This window comes from Pempheris klunzingeri, chromosome 3 (assembly GCF_042242105.1).
Source record: "Pempheris klunzingeri isolate RE-2024b chromosome 3, fPemKlu1.hap1, whole genome shotgun sequence".
In the NCBI taxonomy this organism is placed as follows: Eukaryota; Metazoa; Chordata; class Actinopteri; order Acropomatiformes; family Pempheridae; genus Pempheris; species Pempheris klunzingeri.
In genome coordinates, this window is record NC_092014.1 from 16,307,397 (window position 1) to 16,330,681 (window position 23,285).

Here is a 23,285-nt window from a genome sequence, read left to right on the forward strand (position 1 = left end):
GAATTAATCAGATTTTTAGTAAAATGGGATTATAAAAAAGATACAGCACAGGTCAGCTAAGCTGTAATTTATGTGGCTAAAACACTGACCATCTCTAAAGACGCTGTTACACTAGTACTTCAGGGGTTCATACCCTAGATTTGGGCTTATCAAAAAAGCAATTAATCAGGAGAAAATGAGCCTGAAGTATATTGTGGTATAAATGAAATATGAGTAAGCTTTAATGAAATATACATAAAAATAGCTTGGCCCAGTTTTATACAGCATAGTATAGAGTATAGAGCAGTTGAATGGTGCCTTTGGCCTATCCTTGCTGTCACTAATAAACAGAACTTTTTATCCTTCCCACTCCAGGGTCAACATATGTGCCAGACGGACGTGATGCGCGCTGAGTTACAGTGGTGTGAAAAAGTATTTGCCCCCTTACAGATTTCTTCTGTTTTTGCTTTTTTGTCACACTCACATGTTTCAGATCATCAAACCAATTTTAATATCACACAAAGATAACCTGAGTAAACACAAAAAGCAGTTTTTAAATGATGATTTCATTTATTAAGGGAAAAAAGCTATCCAAACCAACCTGGCCCTATGTGAAAAAGTAATTGCCCCCTAAACCTAATGACTGGTTGTGCCACCCTTGGCGGCAACAACTGCAAAGCTGTGGGGGAATTTTGGCCCACTCTTCTTTGCAGAATTGTCTTAATTCAGCCACATTGGAGGGTTTTCGAGCATGAATGGTCTGTTTAAGGTCATGCCACAGCATCTCAATTGGATTGAAGTCCGGACTTGGACTAGGTCACTCCAAAACCTTCACTTTGTTTTTTTTGAGCTATTCGGAGGTGGACTTGCTGGTGTGCTTCGGATCATTGTCCTGCTGCATAACCCAAGTGCGCTTGAGCTTAAGGTCACGAACTGATGGCCGGACATTCTCCTTCAGGATTTTCTGGTAGAGAGCAGAATTCATGGTTCCATCAATTACGGCAAGTTGTCCAGGTCCTGAAGCAGCAAAGCAGCCCCAGACCATCACACTACCACCACCATGTTTGACTGTCCGTATGATGTTCTTTCTCCGAAATGCTGTGTTAGTTTTACGGCAGATGTAACGAGACGCACACCTTCCAAAAAGTTCCAATTTTGTCTCGTCAGTCCACAGAATATTTTCTCAAAAGTGTGGGGGATCATCAAGATGTTGTTAACAAGTGTGAGATGTGCCTTTGTGTTCCTTTTGGTCAGCAGTGGTTTTCACCTTGGAACTCTCCCATGGAGGCCATTTTTGCCCAGTGTCTTTCTTATTGTTGAATCATGAACACTGACCTTAACTGAGGCAAGTGAGGCCTGCAGTGCTTTAGATGTTGTTCGGGGTTCTTTTGTGACCTCCTGCATGAGACGTTGATGCACTCTTGGAGTAATTTTGGTAGGCCGGTAGTCCTGGGGAGGTTCACCACTGCTCCATGTTTTCTCCATTCGGGGATAATGGCTCTCGCTGTTGTTCACTGGAGTCCCAAAGCCTTAGAAATGACTTTGTAACCCTTTCCAGACTGATAGATGTCAATAACTTTGTTTCTTGTCTGTTCTTGAATTGCTTTAGATGATGAGTTGCATTTTGAGATCTTTTAGCCTACTTCATATTGTCTATTTAAGTGATTTCTTGATTCTACAGCTCTGGCAGTAATCAGGCCTGGGTGTGGCAAGTGAAATTGAACTCAGCTTTCAAAAATTTGGTTAATCACAGTTAATTCATGATTTAACAAGGAGGGGGCAATTACTTTTTCACATAGGGCCAGGTTGGTTTGGATAGCTTTTTTCCCTTAATAAATGAAATCATCACTTTAAAACTGCTTTTTGTGTTTACTCAGGTTATCTTTGTGTGATATTAAAATTGGTTTGATGATCTGAAACATGTGAGTGTGACAAAAAAGCAAAAACAGAAGAAATCTGTAAGGGGGCAAATACTTTTTCACACCACTGTATGTGTGGTTAAATTCACATGACCTTTCAGATTACAGGAATATAACACAAAAACCTACCTTAACAATATGACCTGCATCTATCCAGCAGCCTTTAAAGGTGGTACTGAAAGATTTGGAGCGAGCTCCTTCGCGGAGGAACAAGGCAGCATGTACAATGAACTCCCACTGTGAACCTGTATCACAGAGGGGAAAAAGCTATCAAAAGAAGTCCATAGCTTTTCAAACCACACCTGCACATCAGTGGTCCAAACTGTTGTAAGTGACTACAGTCACTCTCTGATATCCTCTTGTCAGCCTTATATCCACTGTATGGTTTCATTGTCCTCTAAAGTTTTGTCGTCATGATTGAGCTTTCAGACGACTTAAAATCCTTCTTTTCAATGAAAATAAATGGATGGTGAACTAGCGGTACTCGTTATTGCTGTTCTGTTTACAAAAAGGGTGCAACTGTTTGAATTGTACACAGGAAAATTCAAAATTGCCAGAGTCAACCTCTAAATACACAAAAGAGCAACTCTCCTAAAAAGCAAATTTTTTATCAGGAGTGTGAGGCAATCATTTTACATCCTTTCTCATGTTAAAGGGCAGGATGTGGAATCCCTCAATTTAAGCTGAAAGGGATTTCGCTCCTTTGAGAGACACCCCTTTCATTGAGAGAAATGTTAACATTACGTGTAATAGTTTTATTCACATTCTAGTTTGAGACACGGCACAGCAGGATCCATGCAAATCCTGCCTTTATGTCCACATGACATGGCCTTGAGCACTTGCAAGATGGTCCACATGGTGAAACTCGTCTGAGTGCAAAAGTACAAATATACTGATCCTCTTTTCACAGCTTTAAGCTTGAATGAAGCCCAAAATGGAAAAGTAAACGCTCCTCTCTGTAAAAAAAAAAAAAACTGCTTTCAAACGCCATAAAGCATGCCACATTGGTCGTTAAATGAACGCAGAAAGCATCTCAACCTGTCGCTTTTGAGAGAAGCTGTTTGTCTGCCGCGCAGTCAGTCATTCAGAGGGACAACAACAGGAAACATGAGGCTGCCGCTGCTGCTGCTGCTGTCTGGAGGGCTGGCCTCACCGTAATGACTGGAGTCAGGTAACCACCGGACGCACCGACCCACTCCAGTCCTCCTCTCAGACGGGTCCTGACACGAAGGGGAAAGCGGTGAGAGCAGCTTTCCAGGACGCTTTCGCCTCATTTAAAAAAAAAAAAAAAAATCAATGCCGCGATTTTCTCCCCAGAAACGAACTTTATAGAGACTGAAAAGTTTGATGAACGCGACGACGTGTCGCCCTGCGTGCATGTGACGAGCGTCGCGTTTTTGGGAGCCAGCTCAGGTTTGGAGGCCGCTCAGGTGTTCAGCTCCGCGGGGAAGTTCGTGTTGTCTCCTGCTCTTCTTGCCACATAATCCATCGAGCTGCAAGGAAGGCTTTTTTTTTTTTTTTATGTCGTGTGTTCAGTAACTCCACTTTCCTGCTTGCTTTCGTTTTCAGTCTTCAGTTTATCGGGCGTAAAATATCGAGTGGGCGACTTTGAACAGGTAAGTGTGGCATTTTTTTTGGGGGGGGGCATATTCGGGCCAAGGTTTTTTTTTTTTTTTTTTTTTTGTTCCTGCATGAATTTTCACACAAGCTGGTGTACGTGGTCGGTTGACACCATTTGAAACTGGGCCAGGAGGTGGAAGTCAGCCCAGCCAGAGCTGGACAGCCCCAGCAGCTGTTGACTTGTCTGACCTCTGTGGAGCATTGCAAACCAAACAGTCATTTATTAATCAAAAAGCCCTCTAAATGTAATTTGGCTGTACAAAAGTCACTGTTTTCTGACACTCAGGCTTCATAGATCCTGACCCAGCCTTACTAAAAAATACATTGCACAATTGGATGCAGACAAGAATATCGTTGTGCACAGTTGGGAGACCACCTTATCATAGTTATTGTAGTCTTTATCTTAAGAAGATATGCCATGTTGTGTGTGTGTGTGTGTGTGGCTACAGTAGCCTGTGTGTCGCAACATTTCTTTCAGCGTATACTTTATAAGACTAGCTGTTGCTTCTTTTCCTCAAGGGCTTTTTTGTTGACTTTTATGAGTAATTAAGACTAAAAAGCATCAAGTCTGCAGCAGCTTTACAACAGTTTTAAGATGCAGTGGTTAAGATAGTGGGGCTGCCTTTTGACACTTTCCTAGCTGCAGTTGTAAGCTGTATCTCACAGTGCACTCACTGCACACTCATGCAAAACACACACCATGCAGTCAAGATGTCTTGATGTGTGCATCAGAGTAACCATCCGTTTGTTGTCTAACTCGCATATGAATGACTCACCTACTTAAGAGGAAAACACACAGCAGTTTCAACACTTCTAACCACAGTTGAAGCTTCATTTTAAAAAAAAGAAAAAAAGGCAATTTCTGCCCTGCAACCCGTCAAACAAACGCTGTTTAGCATGCAGCTGAGCATACTGGTTTTACAAGCAGAGATCCCAGCAGGAGCTCCTGACACGGCTCTTCTTCTGTCAGGCTCAGAAACTGAGGGCCTTGAGGCCACATCAAGGGGGTGTAACTCACCTTTGGCTTAATTTGACTCTCATGAAATGTCGGTTTCTTGAGGGTTTGTTAACAAGCATACTTACAGCTGAGAATTCAAAGAGAAGTTGCACGTAAAGGATCAGTGCGCAGGATGCATGGAAATATAAATGTTACAGCAACCAAAGGAGCCAGCGACTCAGCACTGCTGTTTTATGGTACAAGAAACAGGACAATCACTGTTATTGGAAAATTAAGAAGAAAAAAACTGATGTCTGACTGATGTTATGCTCAGACAAGCCCTCGTGTTTGAAAAAAACTCAGTTTGAGGATGATAAAATACTAAACAAAAAAATAATCCCAACAGCCATGCCTGAAAGGCTGTAAGTTATGTTTGCGTTACCGTAATTGATCTAGTCAGCTTCGTAGGAGCTTCGCTCAGGGTCGTGATACATCATTGATGTGCATATGTCACTGGTATTGTGTTGTGGAATAAGGCCACGTTCCACTCTGTCATGCATGCTGCTGTCACATTTACAGCTGGTAGACTCGACTGAGTGATGTGTTGACTGTTCTTGTCTTGCACACTGACAATGTTTGGTTTTAATTCCTCATAGAGATCGCTGCTGTCCTCTGTCGTTAGTCTGACTGCAGATCTGTCTACTCCAGCATTTCATTGTTACACTATCCTGCATTATTTGCAATGTATATGCAGTTAAGTCTTTGGCTGTGACATTTTTGCTATCATAAAAATGATAACATAGCCAATGTGGTGGCTAATATTATCTCATTGCATAGGCTGCTGGCCTGTTTGTTGCTGCTCAGCTGATAAGTTTTTCTCCTTTGATGTGAACAAACTATAGCATAGAGCCCAGGTCGATATGCTAGTCACTTGTAAAGAATTTTGGTTTTGATATGAATCTGCAGAAATCTGCCCAGATGCACAAAAAGGAAGAGGCGGGGTTAGAGTGGGCGAGATAGCTGTTAAAGACTGATAAAAGGGCAGGGGAAACTGTGCAGTTGTCAGCACCACCAATCAGCATGGGCTTTATCTTTTTCGAATCGCGTTGAAGAGAGCAGGAGAGAGTCAGACTTCGACGAAGTGGAGGGGAGATTAAAATACAGAAAGATAAAGGGGAGGAGACTATAGAATAGCTGGGAGTGATGATATCCACCACTTGGCAAACTGGGTGATGGATGAGTTTTCAGCAGGAGGGAAATTCCTCACTGCCACATTGCCCCCAGCATATCTCTCTCTCTGCCTGTCCATCCTCAGTTCAAGTGATGTTGGATTTTCACATTTCTTTCCTTCGTGCGTAGCATAGCATTGTCATCAATATTTGCACATTGCACAGAAGATGTTTACATAGGCTTGAAGCATAGCCTGTTTAATGATGCCCCATGAACATTACATTACAATGTCAGTTTCTGCCTTGCGTTTCTTCTCTTATGTCTGTTGTAATTATGGATATACAGAAGATTAGACTCAGACAGCAGAGCATGGACAAAGATGGTTCACCTAGAAACAAGAGATCACCAAGAAGGGCCACACAGAAAGGTTTTTTTTTCTCTCTCTCTTAGTGGCAGAGAGATTTCACCTCAAACACTGAGAAATACTGAAATTGAGACACATGCTAAAATGTACCTCATCTGATTCTCTGCATTATGTCATAATGTCTATCCCAACATACCTGAGATAGCAGCCACACCCCAACATTCAAGTGTGAACAATAGTCTGAATTTTTCTGTCCTCTTTTCATTGTATTTTTGTGTCTTGTTTTGGCAGAGACAGCAGTTTTCAGATATCGCTTTTGAAATCACTCTGCATGTGTGTCTGTGTGTGGTGTTCCTTTCATTCACAATAATCTGTCGACTGGAGGTCCCAGAAATTCTATCTGATAGTCGGTGAGAGAACGAGGACGATAGAAAAAACATTTCCCATCCTCGGCTTTCTTAATGTCTGTTGTACACAGAACACATGCCCTTCTTTTGACACCAGCTAAAATGTGTTAATCAAGCAGTCAAGAATGAGACACTTAAGTAATGTGTCATGGCTGTGAAGGAAATGGTCTGAGGAGTTAACTCCAAGAAAGACCTGAGCTGCCCCTGACAGGATAATATTTTAGCTTCTTAGCTGCACAGAATTTACCACTGTCTGTCTCATGAATAGGGTTAGGGTTAAAATAAGTATTTGGTCAATAACAAAAGTTCATCTCAATACTTTGTTATATACCCTTTGTTGGCAATGACAGAGGTCAAACGTTTTCTGTAAGTCTTCACAAGGTTTTCACACACTGTTCCTGGTATTTTGGCCCATTCCTCCATGCAGATCTCCTCTAGAGCAGTGATGTTTTGGGGCTGTCGCTGGGCAACACGGACTTTCAACTCCCTCCAAAGATTTTCTATGGGGTTGAGATCTGGAGACTGGCTAGGCCACTCCAGGACCTTGAAATGCTTCTTACGAAGCCACTCCTTCGTTGCCCGGGCGGTGTGTTTGGGATCATTGTCATGCTGAAAGACCCAGCCACGTTTCATCTTCAATGCCCTGCTGATGGAAGGAGGTTTTCACTCAAAATCTCACGATACACGGCCCCATTCATTCTTTCCTTTACACGGATCAGTCGTCCTGGTCCCTTTGCAGAAAAACAGCCCCAAAGCATGATGTTTCCACCCCCATGCTTCACAGTAGGTATGGTGTTCTTTGGATGCAACTCAGCATTCTTTCTCCTCCAAACACGACAAAAAGTTCTATTTTGGTTTCATCTGACCATATGACAGTCTCCCAATCCTCTTCTGGATCATCCAAATGCTCTCTAGCAAACTTCAGGCGGGCCTGGACATGTACTGGCTTAAGCAGGGGGACAGGTCTGGCACTGCAGGATTTGAGTCCCTGGCAGCGTAGTGTGTTACTGATGGTAGCCTTTGTTACTTTGGTCCCAGCTCCTTGCAGGTCATTCACTAGGTCCCCCCGTGTGGTTCTGGGATTTTTGCTCACCATTCTTGTGATCATTTTGACCCCACGGGGTGAGATCTTGCGTGGAGCCCCAGATCGAGGGAGATTATCAGTGGTCTTGTATGTTTTCCATTTTCTAATAATTGCTCCCACAGTTGATTTCTTCACACCAAGCTGCTTACCTATTGCAGATTCAGTCTTCCCAGCCTGGTGCAGGTCTACAATTTTGTTTCTGGTGTCCTTTGACAGCTCTTTGGTCTTGGCCATAGTGGAGTTTGGAGTGTGACTGTTTGAGGTTGTGGACAGGTGTCTTTTATACTGATAACGAGTTCAAACAGGTGCCATTAATACAGGTAACGAGTGGAGGACAGAGGAGCCTCTTAAAGAAGAAGTTACAGGTCTGTGAGAGCCAGAAATCTTGCTTGTTTGTAGGTGACCAAATACTTATTTTACAGAGGAATTTACCAATTAATTCATTAAATATCCTACAATGTGATTTCCTGGATTCTTTCCCCCCATTCCGTCTCTCATAGTTGAAGTGTACCTATGATGAAAATTACAGGCCTCTCTCATCTTTTTAAGTGGGAGAACTTGCACAATTGGTCCCTGACTTAATACTTTTTTGCCCCACTGTATATATCTATATCCAGGTTCGCACTGTGTCTTTCTCCCAAAGTCCAAAGACTTGCAGGTTAAGTTAATTTGTGACTCTAAATTGCCCGTAGGTGTGAGTGTGAATGGTTGTCTGTGTCTGTGTCCATGTCGATGTGCGAGTATGTATTTTATATGTTGGCAAAGCTTGAGTGCACATTAGGTATGGGTTATTTTTTAGGTTGCATACCCCAGATTAATTGAACACAAAAAACTAATTAATTAATGAATGGCAGCACCAGGCCAGTATTTGTTGGTGTGTGTCTATCCTCCAGTGGGATGGAGGAAGAGCTGGAGGTGTTGTCATGATGTTTCCAGCAAGCTGTCGAATGTTACACCTCCCTCCAAAGCTGCAGCTAATGTGTGATGTTGTTGTCTAGTCAATTGAAGGTAAAACAAAAAAAAGGCCTCATCACTGCCAATTCACAACTTGTTTGGAAGGAACTCACCTGTTGCTGAATTGCTCAAAATGCCAATGACAAATTCACATCCCACGCTGAAACGAAGCCTGTTTTGTTTGTGTGGTGTTGGTGACTATGGTTTTGTTCTGGCGGAAAAAGGCATGCTGCATATTCCGTATAAACATCCTTTTCATCATCAGAGGAGGCTTGGGATTTCTTAATTTCTTTTTCTGCTTACAGGCATGCTATTTGCCTGGAGTTAGAATACTAAATATACTAAAATATTCCAACTCTCGTTGCACCACTTAACACTGCAGCCCTACCACCACAAGCTGCCATTCTCTCAAGTCTGACTATCTAATCAATTAATTAGTCAAGCACACATTGAAGGCAACAATGTTGGGCATTATTTTAACAAGGTTTTAATACCCCTTCTCGATAATCGAGCCACTGCTGTTAGTTTATGTGGGATTGAAGAAATCCTGTCGATGCACAGCTTTGGCTGCTGGAAATGATTTAGAAATTTTTCGTCTTCAAAGAAAAGTTTGTTCAATTAAGATTTATAATTAATAGAAAATTAGAAAGTTTCAGACAGGGCTGTTGCAAAATAACAGAGGCACAACCATTTAAAATTTGTATTAAAGAGAGAATGGGAGAGAGAAATAAAAGACAGCCAAGAGCAGAAGAACAGGGCAAACCTGAGAGGGACAAGACAAGTATCTTAATAAAAACTCAGTGAATATAAAGAGGTCATCATGTCTGTTGTAATGGAATATAACTCCTCTGGAAAGAAATGCCAGTTAACTGAGTTTCAAGTACTTTTAAAAGATATTTAACGGAGGGAACAGCAGTCATGTTTTTTTTCTACCGCTTTGAGCGTGGTAGGCAAGGTATTTTATTAAATTTTTTTACATTCTTTATATGGTAACAAAGCTCTGGCTAAGGAATGGATCTCTTTGCCCATGCGACATTGAGCTAATGGCCAAGGTGAGGTCAAATCATCGCCCAGCTAAGACTGGGTCTGATAAGTTTGACCTAATGCTGCTATGAAGGGATTTTGATCACTTCTCTTTAATCAGTTACTCCTCAGTGCCTTCATTCATATTCCTAAAGACATTTTGATGTGAATCCTTCATCACCTTCACAATTATAACCTCAGAAATCATGAGCAGCTGCAGGCTACGTTTATTGTGTGTTATTCCTTAATGATGGTCTTGAATGCAGTTCATTTGTCCACAGTCATAATGAGAAAGGAGGAAAGTTAAACATTACGTTGCCTGACTAGACATTTACAAGGTGACTGGACACCCTTGCTGCACAGATTTACACAAACTCTGTGGCTCAGCATTGTAAGGTCTTATCAGCTGGTAGTGAATGAGTTGCTTTATCTTTATCTATTAAGTAAAGTTTTAGGGTAAGTCATATTTGCCTGAGAGTTGATTTTTACCTACAGATGTTTTTGTAATAGTAATGTGGTACTGTGTTGTCATAATGTGGTCCTGATATAGGCTGCAGTGTGTTATGAGAGATGATGTGTGTAATCATGGCTGAGCTACGAGGCCCCGCGGCACGCAGGCCTGCAGGCTTTTGACTCCATGACAATAGTGAAAATGAACCGAGACTGGATTACGCCAGTCCTGCATTCCTCTCCAAACCTGTTTGACACACACACAAGCACACACTAATCCTGCACACACAGACAGAAAAATCAGTGAAGCAAGCCAATACATGTCTTGTTCAAAGTGCAAAGAGAAGACTACTTACAAGAGTAGTGTCTTTACGTTTGTACACAGGGAAAAACTGATTAGTAGAAAATCCTACAGTAGTTCTATCAAAAAAGAGGCTAAGTCGCTGAAAAGTATCGAAGTGAATTTCCCTGTGGTTTATCAGTGCTGCTCCAGCACTATTTTGTGCTAACTTGTGAGTGAAAAAGGGATGAGCCAGTCTGCATTAACAGTATCGCCAAACAAGGCATTTTTTAATTCATTGGCCTTCAAGTCGGATCCAATACACACCCTTTGTTTACTGTAATCCATTGCGCTGAGGGAATGCCACCTGTCAAAACCTGCTGTCCATTAACACAGTTGAACCCCTTCCTAATGCACAGCGTGATGAGTGATTAAACCACAGAGCTGCATGAGAAAATAACCTGCAGCCAGCAGTTTCAATAAGATCCACAGTGACAGCATGCGTCAGTGAGAAGAGGAGGCATTTCGGGTCAAAAAAGGTCACTTTGCCTTTTTTTTCAGTGGCATTTTGCAAGTGCACTATGCCTCTAAAGTGCTACTGTTGGATGAAAACCGTATTTGAACTTCCATATTTGTCTTCAGAGGGAAGGACTGCATCTGTTGAAACCCTGTGGAAGCCCTCCATTGAGCCCATACAAAACATAATTAGAAATTATTGTCATTATCCATTATTAGGTCAGATATTTTTATTTTTAATCAATGGATTGTGTAGCATATAAAACGACCGACAAGTGAAAAATCCCCATTCCCTCATTTTCAAATTGCTTAGTTTGTAATCCCAAAGAAAAACAAAAAAACAACAAATCCCCATATTGGACAAGGCTGGAACAAAAGGTTTGACATTTTGTTTGATAAACGACTATTAATCAGTTATTAGTGTTGTGACAATTATTATTTGTTGTTTTGAATAAGTGCTTAATCAACATATCTTGTCATTACCACAAAAACACTCTAAAGCCAAGTGGTTGTGCTGTTTATATTCTCTTTTTGCGGAGCTACCAAACATATTTAAAGACTGATTTTACTATATTTTAAAGTAGACCTATTAAACCAAAGGATCTACTACGCAGCTAGTTATGTAGGACATTATCCAGTATATACAATATCAATAAATAATCAAAGACGTGATTGCAATATAATTTTTTTTTTTGTTCTTTTGGAGGAATTGTGCTAACAAGGTTGTAACTGTAAGTGCACCATTGCAGTTACAGTGCACAGTACACACAGTGAGTCTTGTTAAACCTCTGTGCGTGTGTCTACATGTGAGAGCCTGACAAAATGGAGACTGGCACATCTTGTAAGGTGTCTCTGTGAGAACTTGATGTGTGTCTTTGAGCTGTGGATTGGTGGAGATACAGGCTGCATGTTTATGTTGCGTCACAGCTTCACATGTCTTGTCGGGACTTGTCAGAACAGGTGTCTCAAACTCAGACGCCCCTCTTCACATCGCTTTCTCAAGTTCATGCTCTCTCATTCGTTTTAACCCCAGGGTCTTTGCTGGATGGATTTTTCATTTAAATGATATCGCTGTGTCTTGTCTGTGAGTTTCTTTCATTCTTCCCTTACATTTCCTCATCTCCAAAGCTTTCTACCTGCTCTTCATGACCTGTCAGGTAATGCAGGTCATGACAGCTGAATATTGTGCCACTCCAGGTTCCTGCACTTGTTTTTTTTTAAACAGAGACTAACAAAAAGTCCACAGTGTTGACCTTAAACCTCATTTTCTGTTTAACTTTTTTTTCCTCTCCCTCTCTAATTTCAGTGGCATTTGATGCCATCAAGCAGGGACTTGACTTATTTTTCCCTGAGACATTCGCTAAAATTACACTGGCACTGTTTACGCAACTCAGAATATATTGTAAAAAGGCTATAATGACATTCAGTTAGTGGCTCAGGGCAACACTCAAACCGTTTCTGTTTCCCATGAAGTCACAGCCAGCCTGTAATTTTCACTCCTCTGCAAAGTACGACACACACACACACACACACACACACACACACACACACAGTGCATTCCACCTCAGGGTTAAAAACCTGTGTTTCTCTTATCATGAACATTAACACGTGCTTCAACTGTCTGCGCAGAATGTTCGAGGAGATAAAGCTGTAGATAGACAAGTTCATGGATGCCAAAACATTGGATACACAGTGATTAAGTCAGTCTGTCGTACAGTTTAAGGGCGACAGTTGATAACCCTTTGTCTCCAGCTTTGAAGGCACGCAGGGTCATGACATGTACATGTCCAGCTGGGCAGTCAACCAGCAATTTACGAATACTGTCATGTTTGTATGATCAGGGGCTAGGGGCTTCCTTAGGTTTGTCTGATAAGATAGAAATCTGTATTTTTGCAATATCTTACCAGTTCCACATATCAGTTGTGTTGTGAGTTGATTACCTTGTTTCCTTTGAAACAAACTTCCATACATTGTTGTTTTTATTGCTTCCTAGCCTATCCTATTGCTATAACTTATGACATGACACCTGAATTAGTGTTTGGATTAAAGTGAACCTTGAGTCGATTGCTGCCCACGGCATTGTCCGTACACCAGGACCAAGGCCTGCAACGGGAGGGCTGATTGCCCCAGGGGGAGAGGAGAGAGAGCCGGGATAAGCGCTAAGCTAACCCAGGATGTACCTAAGGCCATTTCTACCTAATGTCTGCTCACTGGAAGATTGACTGGTGAAATGGGACTCAGGCAGCCTAAACAACAAAAAGATTGGGTGCCCACATCTTTACAGAGACGAAGCTTTATCTGAATCCCTGTGGGAGCTCCCAATGGGAGTAGTACAGGGTGCCGGTAAAAACAAGGGGAAATATATTTTTAACACAAGACAATATTCTCTTTTTTTACAATTCAACAGGTTAATATGTACATGAGGATGTCCCAATGTATGATGTTTTAACTGGGTTAAGGACAGTGACTTTACACTAATCTAGTAAATGTGTTGTTTAAACATAACATATTTATAAAATATACACATTATCATAGTCTGTGTCTAATAATTCCTCATTAGCTCTTATTTACTCTAGATTACCTGAGCTGACTGCATACAAACCTCGTAATAGTAGAGAAACTTCTCAGATCACAAAGCTGTTGTAATTTAACTCATAGACACTTCCAAATCTGAGCCATTCTATGAAATGCATACAGTTAGACCCATGCAACAATGTGCCCTCTTCATAGTCAGATTAAATAGATGATCCTGCATGTTATTTGTACTCTGTGAGCCAAGATGACTCATTCCAGCTGCATATAGCATGTTATTCCTCAGCTTCACCATGCATATGTATATTCCAGATGACCATGTTAATCTCTGTAGCCCCTCTGCTGATTTGATGAGTGGATGACAAGATTTTACAAAGGCTTCGCCACACTGTCACTTTTGATCTGCTGCTCATGGCTGTGGAACTGATTTTCTCACCCAAAATCCTTCCAGACTTAATATTTTAAATGTGTGCAGCAGATGGTGATTTTGTCATGGCTAGTGATGAGAAGCTTGCCCATATTGAGAACCACACAGAGGGCAATATCAAGTAGTATGCAGCCATATACAATATTTATCTCTACATCAACCATCTGTGTGTTTGACTAGTCAAATATTGGCTGCCCAAACTCTCCTGATAGCACAGAATATGTCAGTAGGGACAGCAAGATGAGCCTGATGGGTAAACGATATCAGACAAAGTCTTTGTCTTGGAGTACTTTCACACCACACCAATTTGGTTGAGTTCAAACAAACTCTGGTGCATTTGCCTGTTTGTTGCTGTTTCGGTTCTTTTTGGCTGGCCAATCAAACTCTAGTGTCCTGACCAAACAGCTGGACTGAGACCCCTTGAAATGGCTGGTCTCCGTCCAGGTAATTGGTTTGTTTGTAAATGCTCAACTTTTGGAAGACTCCAATGCTGCATCATTCAGCAAGGCACTTCATTGGCCAATCAAATGCAAATAAGTGCACATTCCTGGTTCTAGTATTTCACTGTTTGCTTTGCAATCGTTGTAACAAAAGGTGAAATATTGGCAACCATAATAAATTTATTTTTATTTTTTGTAACATCCTTTCTCAAAGTATTTAACAGCTGTGAAGTGTTTTGGTTTCTGATTTGGCCTCTAACATGGTGATCTGGACTCTCTGGATCATATTTCATGTACACTGCTCCTTGAAACAACCTTACTGTTTTCAGTGTGAATGCCCACTTAAGTGCAGCATGACTTGTCAGTCAATGATTTCCGCTCGTGGAGCCATATAATGCTCGTGACTGCCAAGACTGCCCAAGGAGCTACCTGTCAATCCATAGTCAGTCAGTCAGGGTGAATACACAATGGACCAGAACCAAAAGACAAAAAGGGACCAAACTGCAGGTGTGAAAGCAACTTACGCGCCCCTGCAAGCTTGACAGGCAAAACTGGAAACAGGAAAAATCCATGTTACATCAATCTCTAGATCAGCCCAAACAGAGATCAGATGGAGTGCTGTGGGCGCGTGTTATGTGAATAAATGTCCCTTCTCCACATTAGGATACTGTGGGCAGAGCCAGACGAAGGTTAAGGCCAGCCCACCTCTTGCTGAACAGAGACGCTATTGTGTGTGTGTTAGAGTTTGTGTGTGTCTGTGTGTGTGCGTGTGCGGTTGTGTGGTACCTGACAGAACACCATTGATCCCCCTCAATCCTTTTTAGGGCTGTATGACTTAGAGACAAAATGAGAGCAAAGGAATTTGCTCCTTTGAGGTGGTATTGTTTCATCATAGTCTACTCTCTCAGCACGATTTAGTCAAATTGTCAGTGCATTAAACCTGCTTTAGTCTAACGGCTGAACACCGGCACCTGTTGGAAGATTTCTTTTGATATTCCCTTGCAGTGATGCCTTTGATGCTCTCAAGCGCATTTGTTCTGTTGTGATCATTTGTGCAACCTTTCAGTGCACAATTGTGAAGTCATTACCCTGATACATATAGGATTGCCTAGGTTGATAGCATCTTTGATTCTTTGAAGTGCACACATAATTTTGAGCCCCCGTGTTACCTCAGAGGTGAAGCTGAAGAAGGACTGTCGTGCCTCTGAACAGCAGTGGTGATAAATGACTTGGAGTAAGTCTGTGATGTCTGTTGTTGACATTGATAATCCCTAACACGCTCCAAAGTCTACTACACTGTTAGCTCTGTGATGTTGGAGGCACACACATATCACACATTAACCTTCTATCCTTTCCTCATATACATACATACACACACACACACACACACACAGCAGAGGAATGCAGTGTTTTCATTCCCCTGACCTGGACTGCCAATCAGAGGAACTTGGCTGCATGCTGTTGCAGCAGCACCATCCAAGCTACACAAATTCCACCCATACCACCCACACACGCACATAAACACACACCACATACAATAGACACACGCACACACACACACAAACCCTCCCACTGTGTGTCAGATTTATTTTCATGAAGATCAGCAGGGTATCCATCTCCAATAATGCAATTTCTGCTGCAGAGTCTTTGAAGCCACTGAAAATCAATAGCTGATGAAAAAGCACTTTACAACAATTTGCTCTGTCCATCCCGTAGGCCAGAGAGTGATTGTCTCTTTGACTGCCTCGTCTTCGATTGAAGTTCTGTCTAGGAATTTGTTTTACACTTAGTTGACTGTCTGTTTAAGTCAGGCTCTTCCTGAGAAATGCCCAGTGACGACAACAGAGGATGTGCAAGTTCAGAGATCAGGGTCGCTGTGATTTCATATTCTGTCCGTAATCGTCTGGAGGACGGCGATGCCTGTACTCTTCCTGTTCCCAAAAACACGGGTGGAAGGATATTTTCTCAGTGGCCTTGGAATAATGTCTGTCTGCCTCTCTGTGTCACAGCCCTGAAAATGTCTGAAGTTTCCGAATTGAGCCCATAAAAAGCTTTTTCTTCTCTGCTCCCGTCTCGTCTTGTTCCACTCTTTTCTGTTCTGCAAGTTACATGCTGCACCCTATTACCAAAGAGTAGCAATGTGGAGAAGAAGCAGGATAATAGGGCACATAGAGGTAGCACTGTAAATGAGTCTTTAGCAAGTGAGCTGTACTTCAAAGCAAAGATGATTCCAGCATAGCATCACTAATACAGCTATTAGAAATTAATAAAATTATTAATGTTGGTGCTCAAATGTGCTTACAGTTCTCTGTGTGATTGAGACCGCACAATCTGATGTTTCATCCCTTCGTCTGCTTCCCACTCTCTCTCTCTCTCCTCTGTCTTTACTATAATCATCCCCCACCCCCATCCCCACGTCTCTACAAGAAATGGAGCAGAAACTTCAAAGTGCAGAGAAGCAGGGTGGCCAGCGGTCTTACAGCAGCGTAATTGCATCATCACACAAAAATAAAATGTCACTCGGTGGCCTTTTAATGACTTCCTCCGCCCCCTCCCCCACCCCCTACAGACCTGAAGCTATTTTAGCAGCTCGGTGTACAATGTGTGTTCAGTGGCTAGTATTTACAGAAGCAGCCAATCAGCCAGAAGACTGTTGCTCTTTGATCTTTCTACAAGCCCTCCTGACATTAAAGGCACATCTTAATTAATTTTTTTTCAAGCAAAAATGTCACAATTTTATGCTTTCTCTGGTCACATACTGTATATGACAGTAATATTTTAGGGGTTTTGGACTGTTGACCGAACAATAGTTGGAGCCCTAATTTTAGCCAAATCGATGCTGTGCATATCATTGTAGATCCTGACCCTGATCATCTTTCTATTGTATTTACACAGAAGTATAATGGCTGGTCTGATAAAGCCAATTCACCATCAGAGAGGTTTTGTCAGGCCCAGTAATGCCTGGACTGAAAGGTCCCCCTTGACACCTGTAATGGAGTCTCATGACTGACGCTTCACAGCTTTCATGATGCCCTGCTGCCAGCGTCCATCCCTTTTTGAAGTCCAAGTCAACAACCATGTACACTTACCTTTCTGCCTGTTTTGGAGTAGAGCGCTGTATTGAATAAGCTAGATCATGATTGCGTAGAAACGAAACATGCTTGGCGTAGACAACTTAACTACATCTCATCTGGTGTGGCGACTGTATGCCACTGTTACATTGTACATGCCAGTTAATGCAGAGCAGCAGGAGGCATGCCAGCGATTGTACTCATTGCCTCTCCCACAAGCTTTTTCAGTTGTTTTTTTTTTTTAAACCTCGGAAAATTAAATGCTAATGCTTTGGTTCTTGTGGTGTTTTGCTCAGTTGGAAAATAATGAAGACTTTTCTTTATATGTGCAGTGATTTGGATTTAGCCAAACACCAAAATAGTTTCTGTAGGTCCGGAAGTCTTTAGATTAAAACAAAAAACACTGCAACCGTCAAACCCCTCCAACCTTGTGGTAACACTGTTTAAGATTCCTGTTTTCATTCTTATGTATGGTGTCAGAGAAAATCCCAAGCAGTGAAATGTGATACTAAATGATTCTTATAGTTTTTCATTCCAGACACCCCCCCGTTCCTCCATCTGTTCCCACAGAGCTAATGTCTCCACACCAGCACTCAGCATACAGACTTCATGGCACCCCACTAGGCAAATATACATTGTTATATACACATGCACACATACACTGAAGGCAAATATACATTCTTTTGCACCAGGGCAGAAGGAATGTTGGACCTTCCTGTACACACACACTATTAAGCTCTTGTGCTTTACAATGGGGCTGCAATATATGATTGTTTTCAGTTCATCCATCTGTTATTTTTTAATAACTAATTAAAAGTTATTTCGTTAATTGATTCAACTGACAGTCGTTTAATCGCTGTTTTTTGCCTTATCAGTTGTTTAAGTTTTTTTTTTTATATGCAAAAGTGCCAAACATTTCCAAGTTAGAACTTTTTAAAGGTAAAGTCCACCAATTTTATATTTTATCTGATCTGTTTACAGATCTTGGAGTGCTACTTAAAATTTAGCGTTAAGCCTTTAGTGTGTCCAGAGGATGCGTCGGATAAATTTCCTCAAGTGATACCAGTCAGATATCAGTCTGGGCCAAAGACTACCAGTGTAAAGAATGTGAGTTAGGAAGATTTGTGGACCAAACAGTTAACTGATTAATTGGCACATTAGTTGGTTTCAGCTTTAACTCAGTTAATTGTTTAGTCTACTGTACAACATGTCTGAAAATACAGAAAAGGCCCACTGTAATTTTCTGGAGGCCAACGCGACACCTTGTTACTTGATTTTTCAGACTAACAATCCAAAGCCCAAAGGAAACAGGCCCAATAATGTAAATGAAATAATGAATTCCATGTAGCTTTAGTTTTAGTTTTAGCTTTAGCTTTAGTTTCAGGGGTTTCAGGGTATTTTGAATGCTGGCTTTCTGTCACACTGTCTGCTTTTCCACTTCTGCTTTTCCTGCAACGACAAGTCAAAATGTCTGCAGTGAAAAAAGCCTGTTGACTAATTGCAGCACTAATGTACAATATACTTTTCTCTTCCCAACAGACTACAATTCATCTTGCTTCTGCTCTTTATGTTTTTGGCCATAGCACCTTTGGTCAATGTGTGATGTGAGTGGAGTATGTGGAGAGAGAGACAGAGACTGAGAGAGACTCTTTATGTAGGAGATCATACCGCTGAGGTCAGACGGCCTACAACCTACTCAACAGGCAAAGGTTTGCGTAGAATACAAATGCCTGCCATGAAAACAAAACACTGCCAGTTTTAATGGAGCTGAGGCTTTAGTCATTTCAGCCATCTGGGTTGGCATCTAACAGGTGTTACAGGTGAACTGGTGTCGGACTGTAATTAAATGCTGTAGCAGCTGAGCTGTGTCCGTGGCCATGCGCCATGTTGATGTTTCAGCACTGCTGTTTGGTTCTGGGATACCAAGGGTGCAGTGAACAAGTGCCGTTTTTGTTGGGTCCCCACAGCACAGTTGTGGGTTGTTGTGCTTTCTGAGTACCACAAGAAGATTGTGGGAGTTGTGTGAAAAATCACAGTTAAAGTGCAAAGATTCATGGGTAAAGTAAAGTCTGATTGGTTTTATAATGTGGACACTGCCCAATAAATAAAAGTTCTGATTTATAGCCAATCCTGAATGATTTTAAGTATCCTCTGTTGCTTCCTCCAAAGGGTCCCATGATGAGTCTGAGAGAAGATGATTCAAGGAATTATAAATAAATAAACCTATTTAATATTTTTTTTTTTGGCCTTTTTGCAAGTGTTTGGCTTTTTCTATTGAAAGAACTAGATACTGTCACGTCTTTTTAGCAATCCTTTAAATGAAACCACCCAAGATTACAAAACCCCTCTTTGGTTTAACTGGGGGCAGCTTGGCCTGAGTTTGCTTGACGATAATCAGCGTTTTATGGGAAACAGAGTAGATTTAATCCACAATTTCTCTGGTCTTCTGACTCTTGAACAATCTCTTGTCTTCTGTCTGATTTGTCCAAGATTTGTTCTTACATTTGTGTCACAGGTCGTCCCACTTTGTGGGTATTAGGGGATCTTAATCGCAAACCAGTTGCTACATTTCCTATCACTTCATTCCCCTCTTGTCGTTCTCTTTCTCTGCTGCTCTTCTCTCTAACCGTCTTGACTTTCTCTGTCTGTTAACTTTTTGACTTTGTCAGCCTTCCCTTTTCTACCCTCCTGTATCATGTCTAATTATCGAAGTCAGTGTGTGTCTATGGGGAGCTCCTCAATACCTCCTCATCAAAGCCTCTGTTTGTGTTTGCTTGTTTATCTCTGGCTGCTATTCTAGGCGCTCTCCTGGAGCCCTGATGAGACACAAGCCTCCATTCCCTACAGAGGCTTATACTGTAAGCTGTCACTGAACCTCCAGTCATTCAAAACACTGCCAAAATGAGATTTTTGTCTCCTTCTACCTCTCTTGCTCTTGATGGGTTTCTCTTGTCTCTCAATCTCTCCATATATATTTGCATATATCTTCGTGATGATCATTCCCCCTCTGTTTCACCACCCCAGTTCTTGAGAAGACTTCAGTGTAATGAAAGCATGCTGGAGATAGTTTCCGCATCAAAATTTTTCACCTTCCCACTTCTGCTTTCATGTTTCTGTTTTCCCCTCCATACACAGTACACCTGTGTTTCAATATTATTTTATGTGGGCTGTTTTCCCCTGTGACCCTGCCACACCTTGAGGGCACAGAAGGAATTCTTTACGTGTTGGTAAGGAGAAGTTTCTTACTATGTTAACTAACACCCCTTAAGGCCCTGTAAGATCTACCATATTGGAGGAGCAACAATAGCATCAGCTCTGCTGAGTTGCCTTGTGGGGAGAAATGAGAAACCGCATTTTCTAGAGTATGCAAGGGTTGGATGGGGAGGGGATTTTGGGAGAAATGAGTAATGTGGCTGAGGGTTGACGTGTCAAAGCTTATTTTTAGCACGTGAGGTGTTTTCTTGAACTGGACGTGACAATATACAGTTGAATTTTAATGTAAAAGGTGAGATCACCATTTAAGATCTCCCCAGTAGTGTCCATAGACCTTAGTTTGTTTATGCAGGTTTTGCAGTGTGTGTCTGTGTGTGTGCGAGGACATGTTTTGTGCTTCAAAGCTCTGTGATGGCGATTAGCGACAACAGTTGTGACAGTGTGGCATTTGTTACAGAAATAGGACATCATGTTGCTCAGATCTCCCCCAATGTGAGATCTCTTTTTTTTTTTTTTTTGGTGTAGGACAGAAGTCTTTACCACATGGGATTGTCAGTGACTGGAAGATCATTCCTTTCATAGCGTAAAAACGTAATTTCCAGTAACAATGTTTTCACTGTAATTATTCTTATCACATAAAGTCTTTCTTTATGAAACCCATCCAAAGCAGAGTTACATGTGGGACAAAAATAAGTGTTGTTTCTCTCCTGAGAAGTTGACTTTTACTTTTTTTTTTACTTTTAAAAGAGGAAGGTTTTCCTCTAGAAGCAGAGTTATGTCTTAAGATGGCAGGAACTCACTAATGACTGAGCTGCTGTAAGCAGGTTTCTATGTATGACTCTAGTCAATGCTCTCTCATGTGTTTTAGGGAGCTCAAATATTGTCCCATTTTAGTGTGAACTGCAGAGGAAAACAAATGCTGATACTCATATTATTCAAGATGCCTGCAGCTGTGTCATGATAAACACAAAAGGCTTAATGGGGGTGTGAGAGAGCCATTTTTGGCAAGGGTGGGAGTGGGAATGGTGTGGAGGATTTTGGGTCGTGGTGGCTCCGCAGACGTAGGCACGTACTACTGATATACTTGTCCAATTATATGCTTCACAAATAGCAACGGCTGAAGTCTGGTCTCTGATCTCTAATGTAGTAGGGATGGGAGTTTTAACACAGAAATGTTGTTAGGTTCTCTTCTTCACACACTCATTAGACCACAGACAACTTTTACACTTGTAAAGAAAAAGACAAATAAAACTGCACAAAAATGGACATCTCAACAGAAGTAAATGCTAAATAGGGTTGTAAGAGAATGCGGAGGATACATGTGAAATAATGCCCCGGGTTAATATTCTCACACCAGCAAACATAGTAATCTCTGGGAATAAATGGATCCAGTTGACTTGCCTTGTATTTGTTTAACCTCTGATCTCTAACCTTCAACCCTGCGTTGATGTCTCACAGGTGCCAGGATGGATGAGGCTGACAAGTACAAACAGCGACTGGAGGCCATTGCTGTGAGTCCACGCACAAACACAAACACAAACACAAACACGGCCAACACAATCCAGGGACTGATGTATATGTGGTGCTCTGAAGCGCAGCCGGCATCACTGTGGCAGCAGACTGGAACTGTACACATTTACACAGACTGTGGACAAAGATGTTTGGATTCCTCACAGTCAGTAGTTACCCCCTCAGTCAGATGAAGGTAGACTACATGAAGGTCTCAAAGCACTTGTTATGACACAGGTTTCGGTCTTTAAAAAAAAAAGAAAAAAAGCAAAGTAACTTCTGTCCAACCACTACAGTTCATCCTCTACAAATCATCATGCAAATCATCAAATTCCATGATTTTAATCAAAAGAAATGCATTTGAAATTGGAAAAGTGCTGCTGTAAAAGACAGGAAACATAGTACCAAGCTAGCAGAGTGACAATTCACCACTGGTCTTTAGCAGCTCTGGTCGGTCTTCAAATTACGGTTGAAATATGAGGATTTTCTGGACATTTATTAAAGTAAAATTAATTTCACAGAGCAGATGCTTGTGGCTTCTACATTCCTTATTTCCATGCTGGAGCAGGTGAAAATACAGCTACAGTGGGACTAAATGTCTTTGAAAAGTTTAGGTTTAGTAGATTACAGCCTTTTACTGGCATTTGATGACTGTTTTTGACATATAACCAGTTCTACAGGATCTCAATGACGTTTTTATGTTTTATGTTTAGTGTTATAAGCAGGTTTACACAGCAGTAGTGGCGACTTGTCTACTTCCGCCTTCATTTCAGATTTGCCTGTACAGAGAAAGAGAGGATAAAGAGACTAAGCTCTCTGAGCTGTCCGTAACTCCTAAATATTTTATTGAATGTGCAATGTGGTGAGCCAGGCTGTCCCTGGTCCCACGAAAACAACACCGGGTTGCCATGGGGACAGCTGCTCTGAGCATTATGGGATATAAGGTATACCTGATGTCTGTGGTGACAGAGTCCTTGTGACAGATGGTTGACCAGGTGTCCCCTGTTTTACTCTTTTCTAGTGATGATTTATTCACTGCCATCTCTTCCTTTCCCCTTTTTTCTGTTTATTAATTTACATCAGCTTGTTTGCAGCATATTTCTGACTGTTGATCAAAGTTTCTTAGTCCATCATTTATCCTCCTCTCTATTTGAATGAAGTTGCACTCCTCTTGCTCTCACTCCTTCACCACTAAACTATCAATTAGTCTACATTCATTTTCTTTCTGTGTAATTTCTCACCCTTCCTTCCCTCTTTTCATCTGTCAGGAGAAGCGGCGGCTGCAGGAGGAGCAGGACAGAGCCAGGAGAGAGATGGAGGATGAGAAGCTCAGACTACAGCAACTCAAGGTCTCAAGGACACACAAACACAGGATGGTCTAACTGATCTC

At 41.6% G+C, this 23,285-nt stretch overlaps 1 protein-coding gene across 2 annotated transcripts in view; it reads left to right on the forward strand.

The window, feature by feature from the left end:
* The first annotated feature begins 3,037 nt into the window (after positions 1-3,037).
* palm3 (paralemmin 3) overlaps positions 3,038-23,285 on the forward strand; it is a 30,131-nt gene continuing 9,883 nt past the window's right edge. Inside the window, exons 1-3 of one of the 2 annotated variants that reach the window (XM_070828534.1) lie at positions 3,038-3,069; positions 21,845-21,897; positions 23,164-23,244. In XM_070828534.1, the coding sequence (XP_070684635.1) occupies positions 21,853-21,897; positions 23,164-23,244 (126 nt within the window). In that variant the 5' untranslated portion in view covers positions 3,038-3,069; positions 21,845-21,852. The other variant, XM_070828533.1, reaches the window with a different exon arrangement.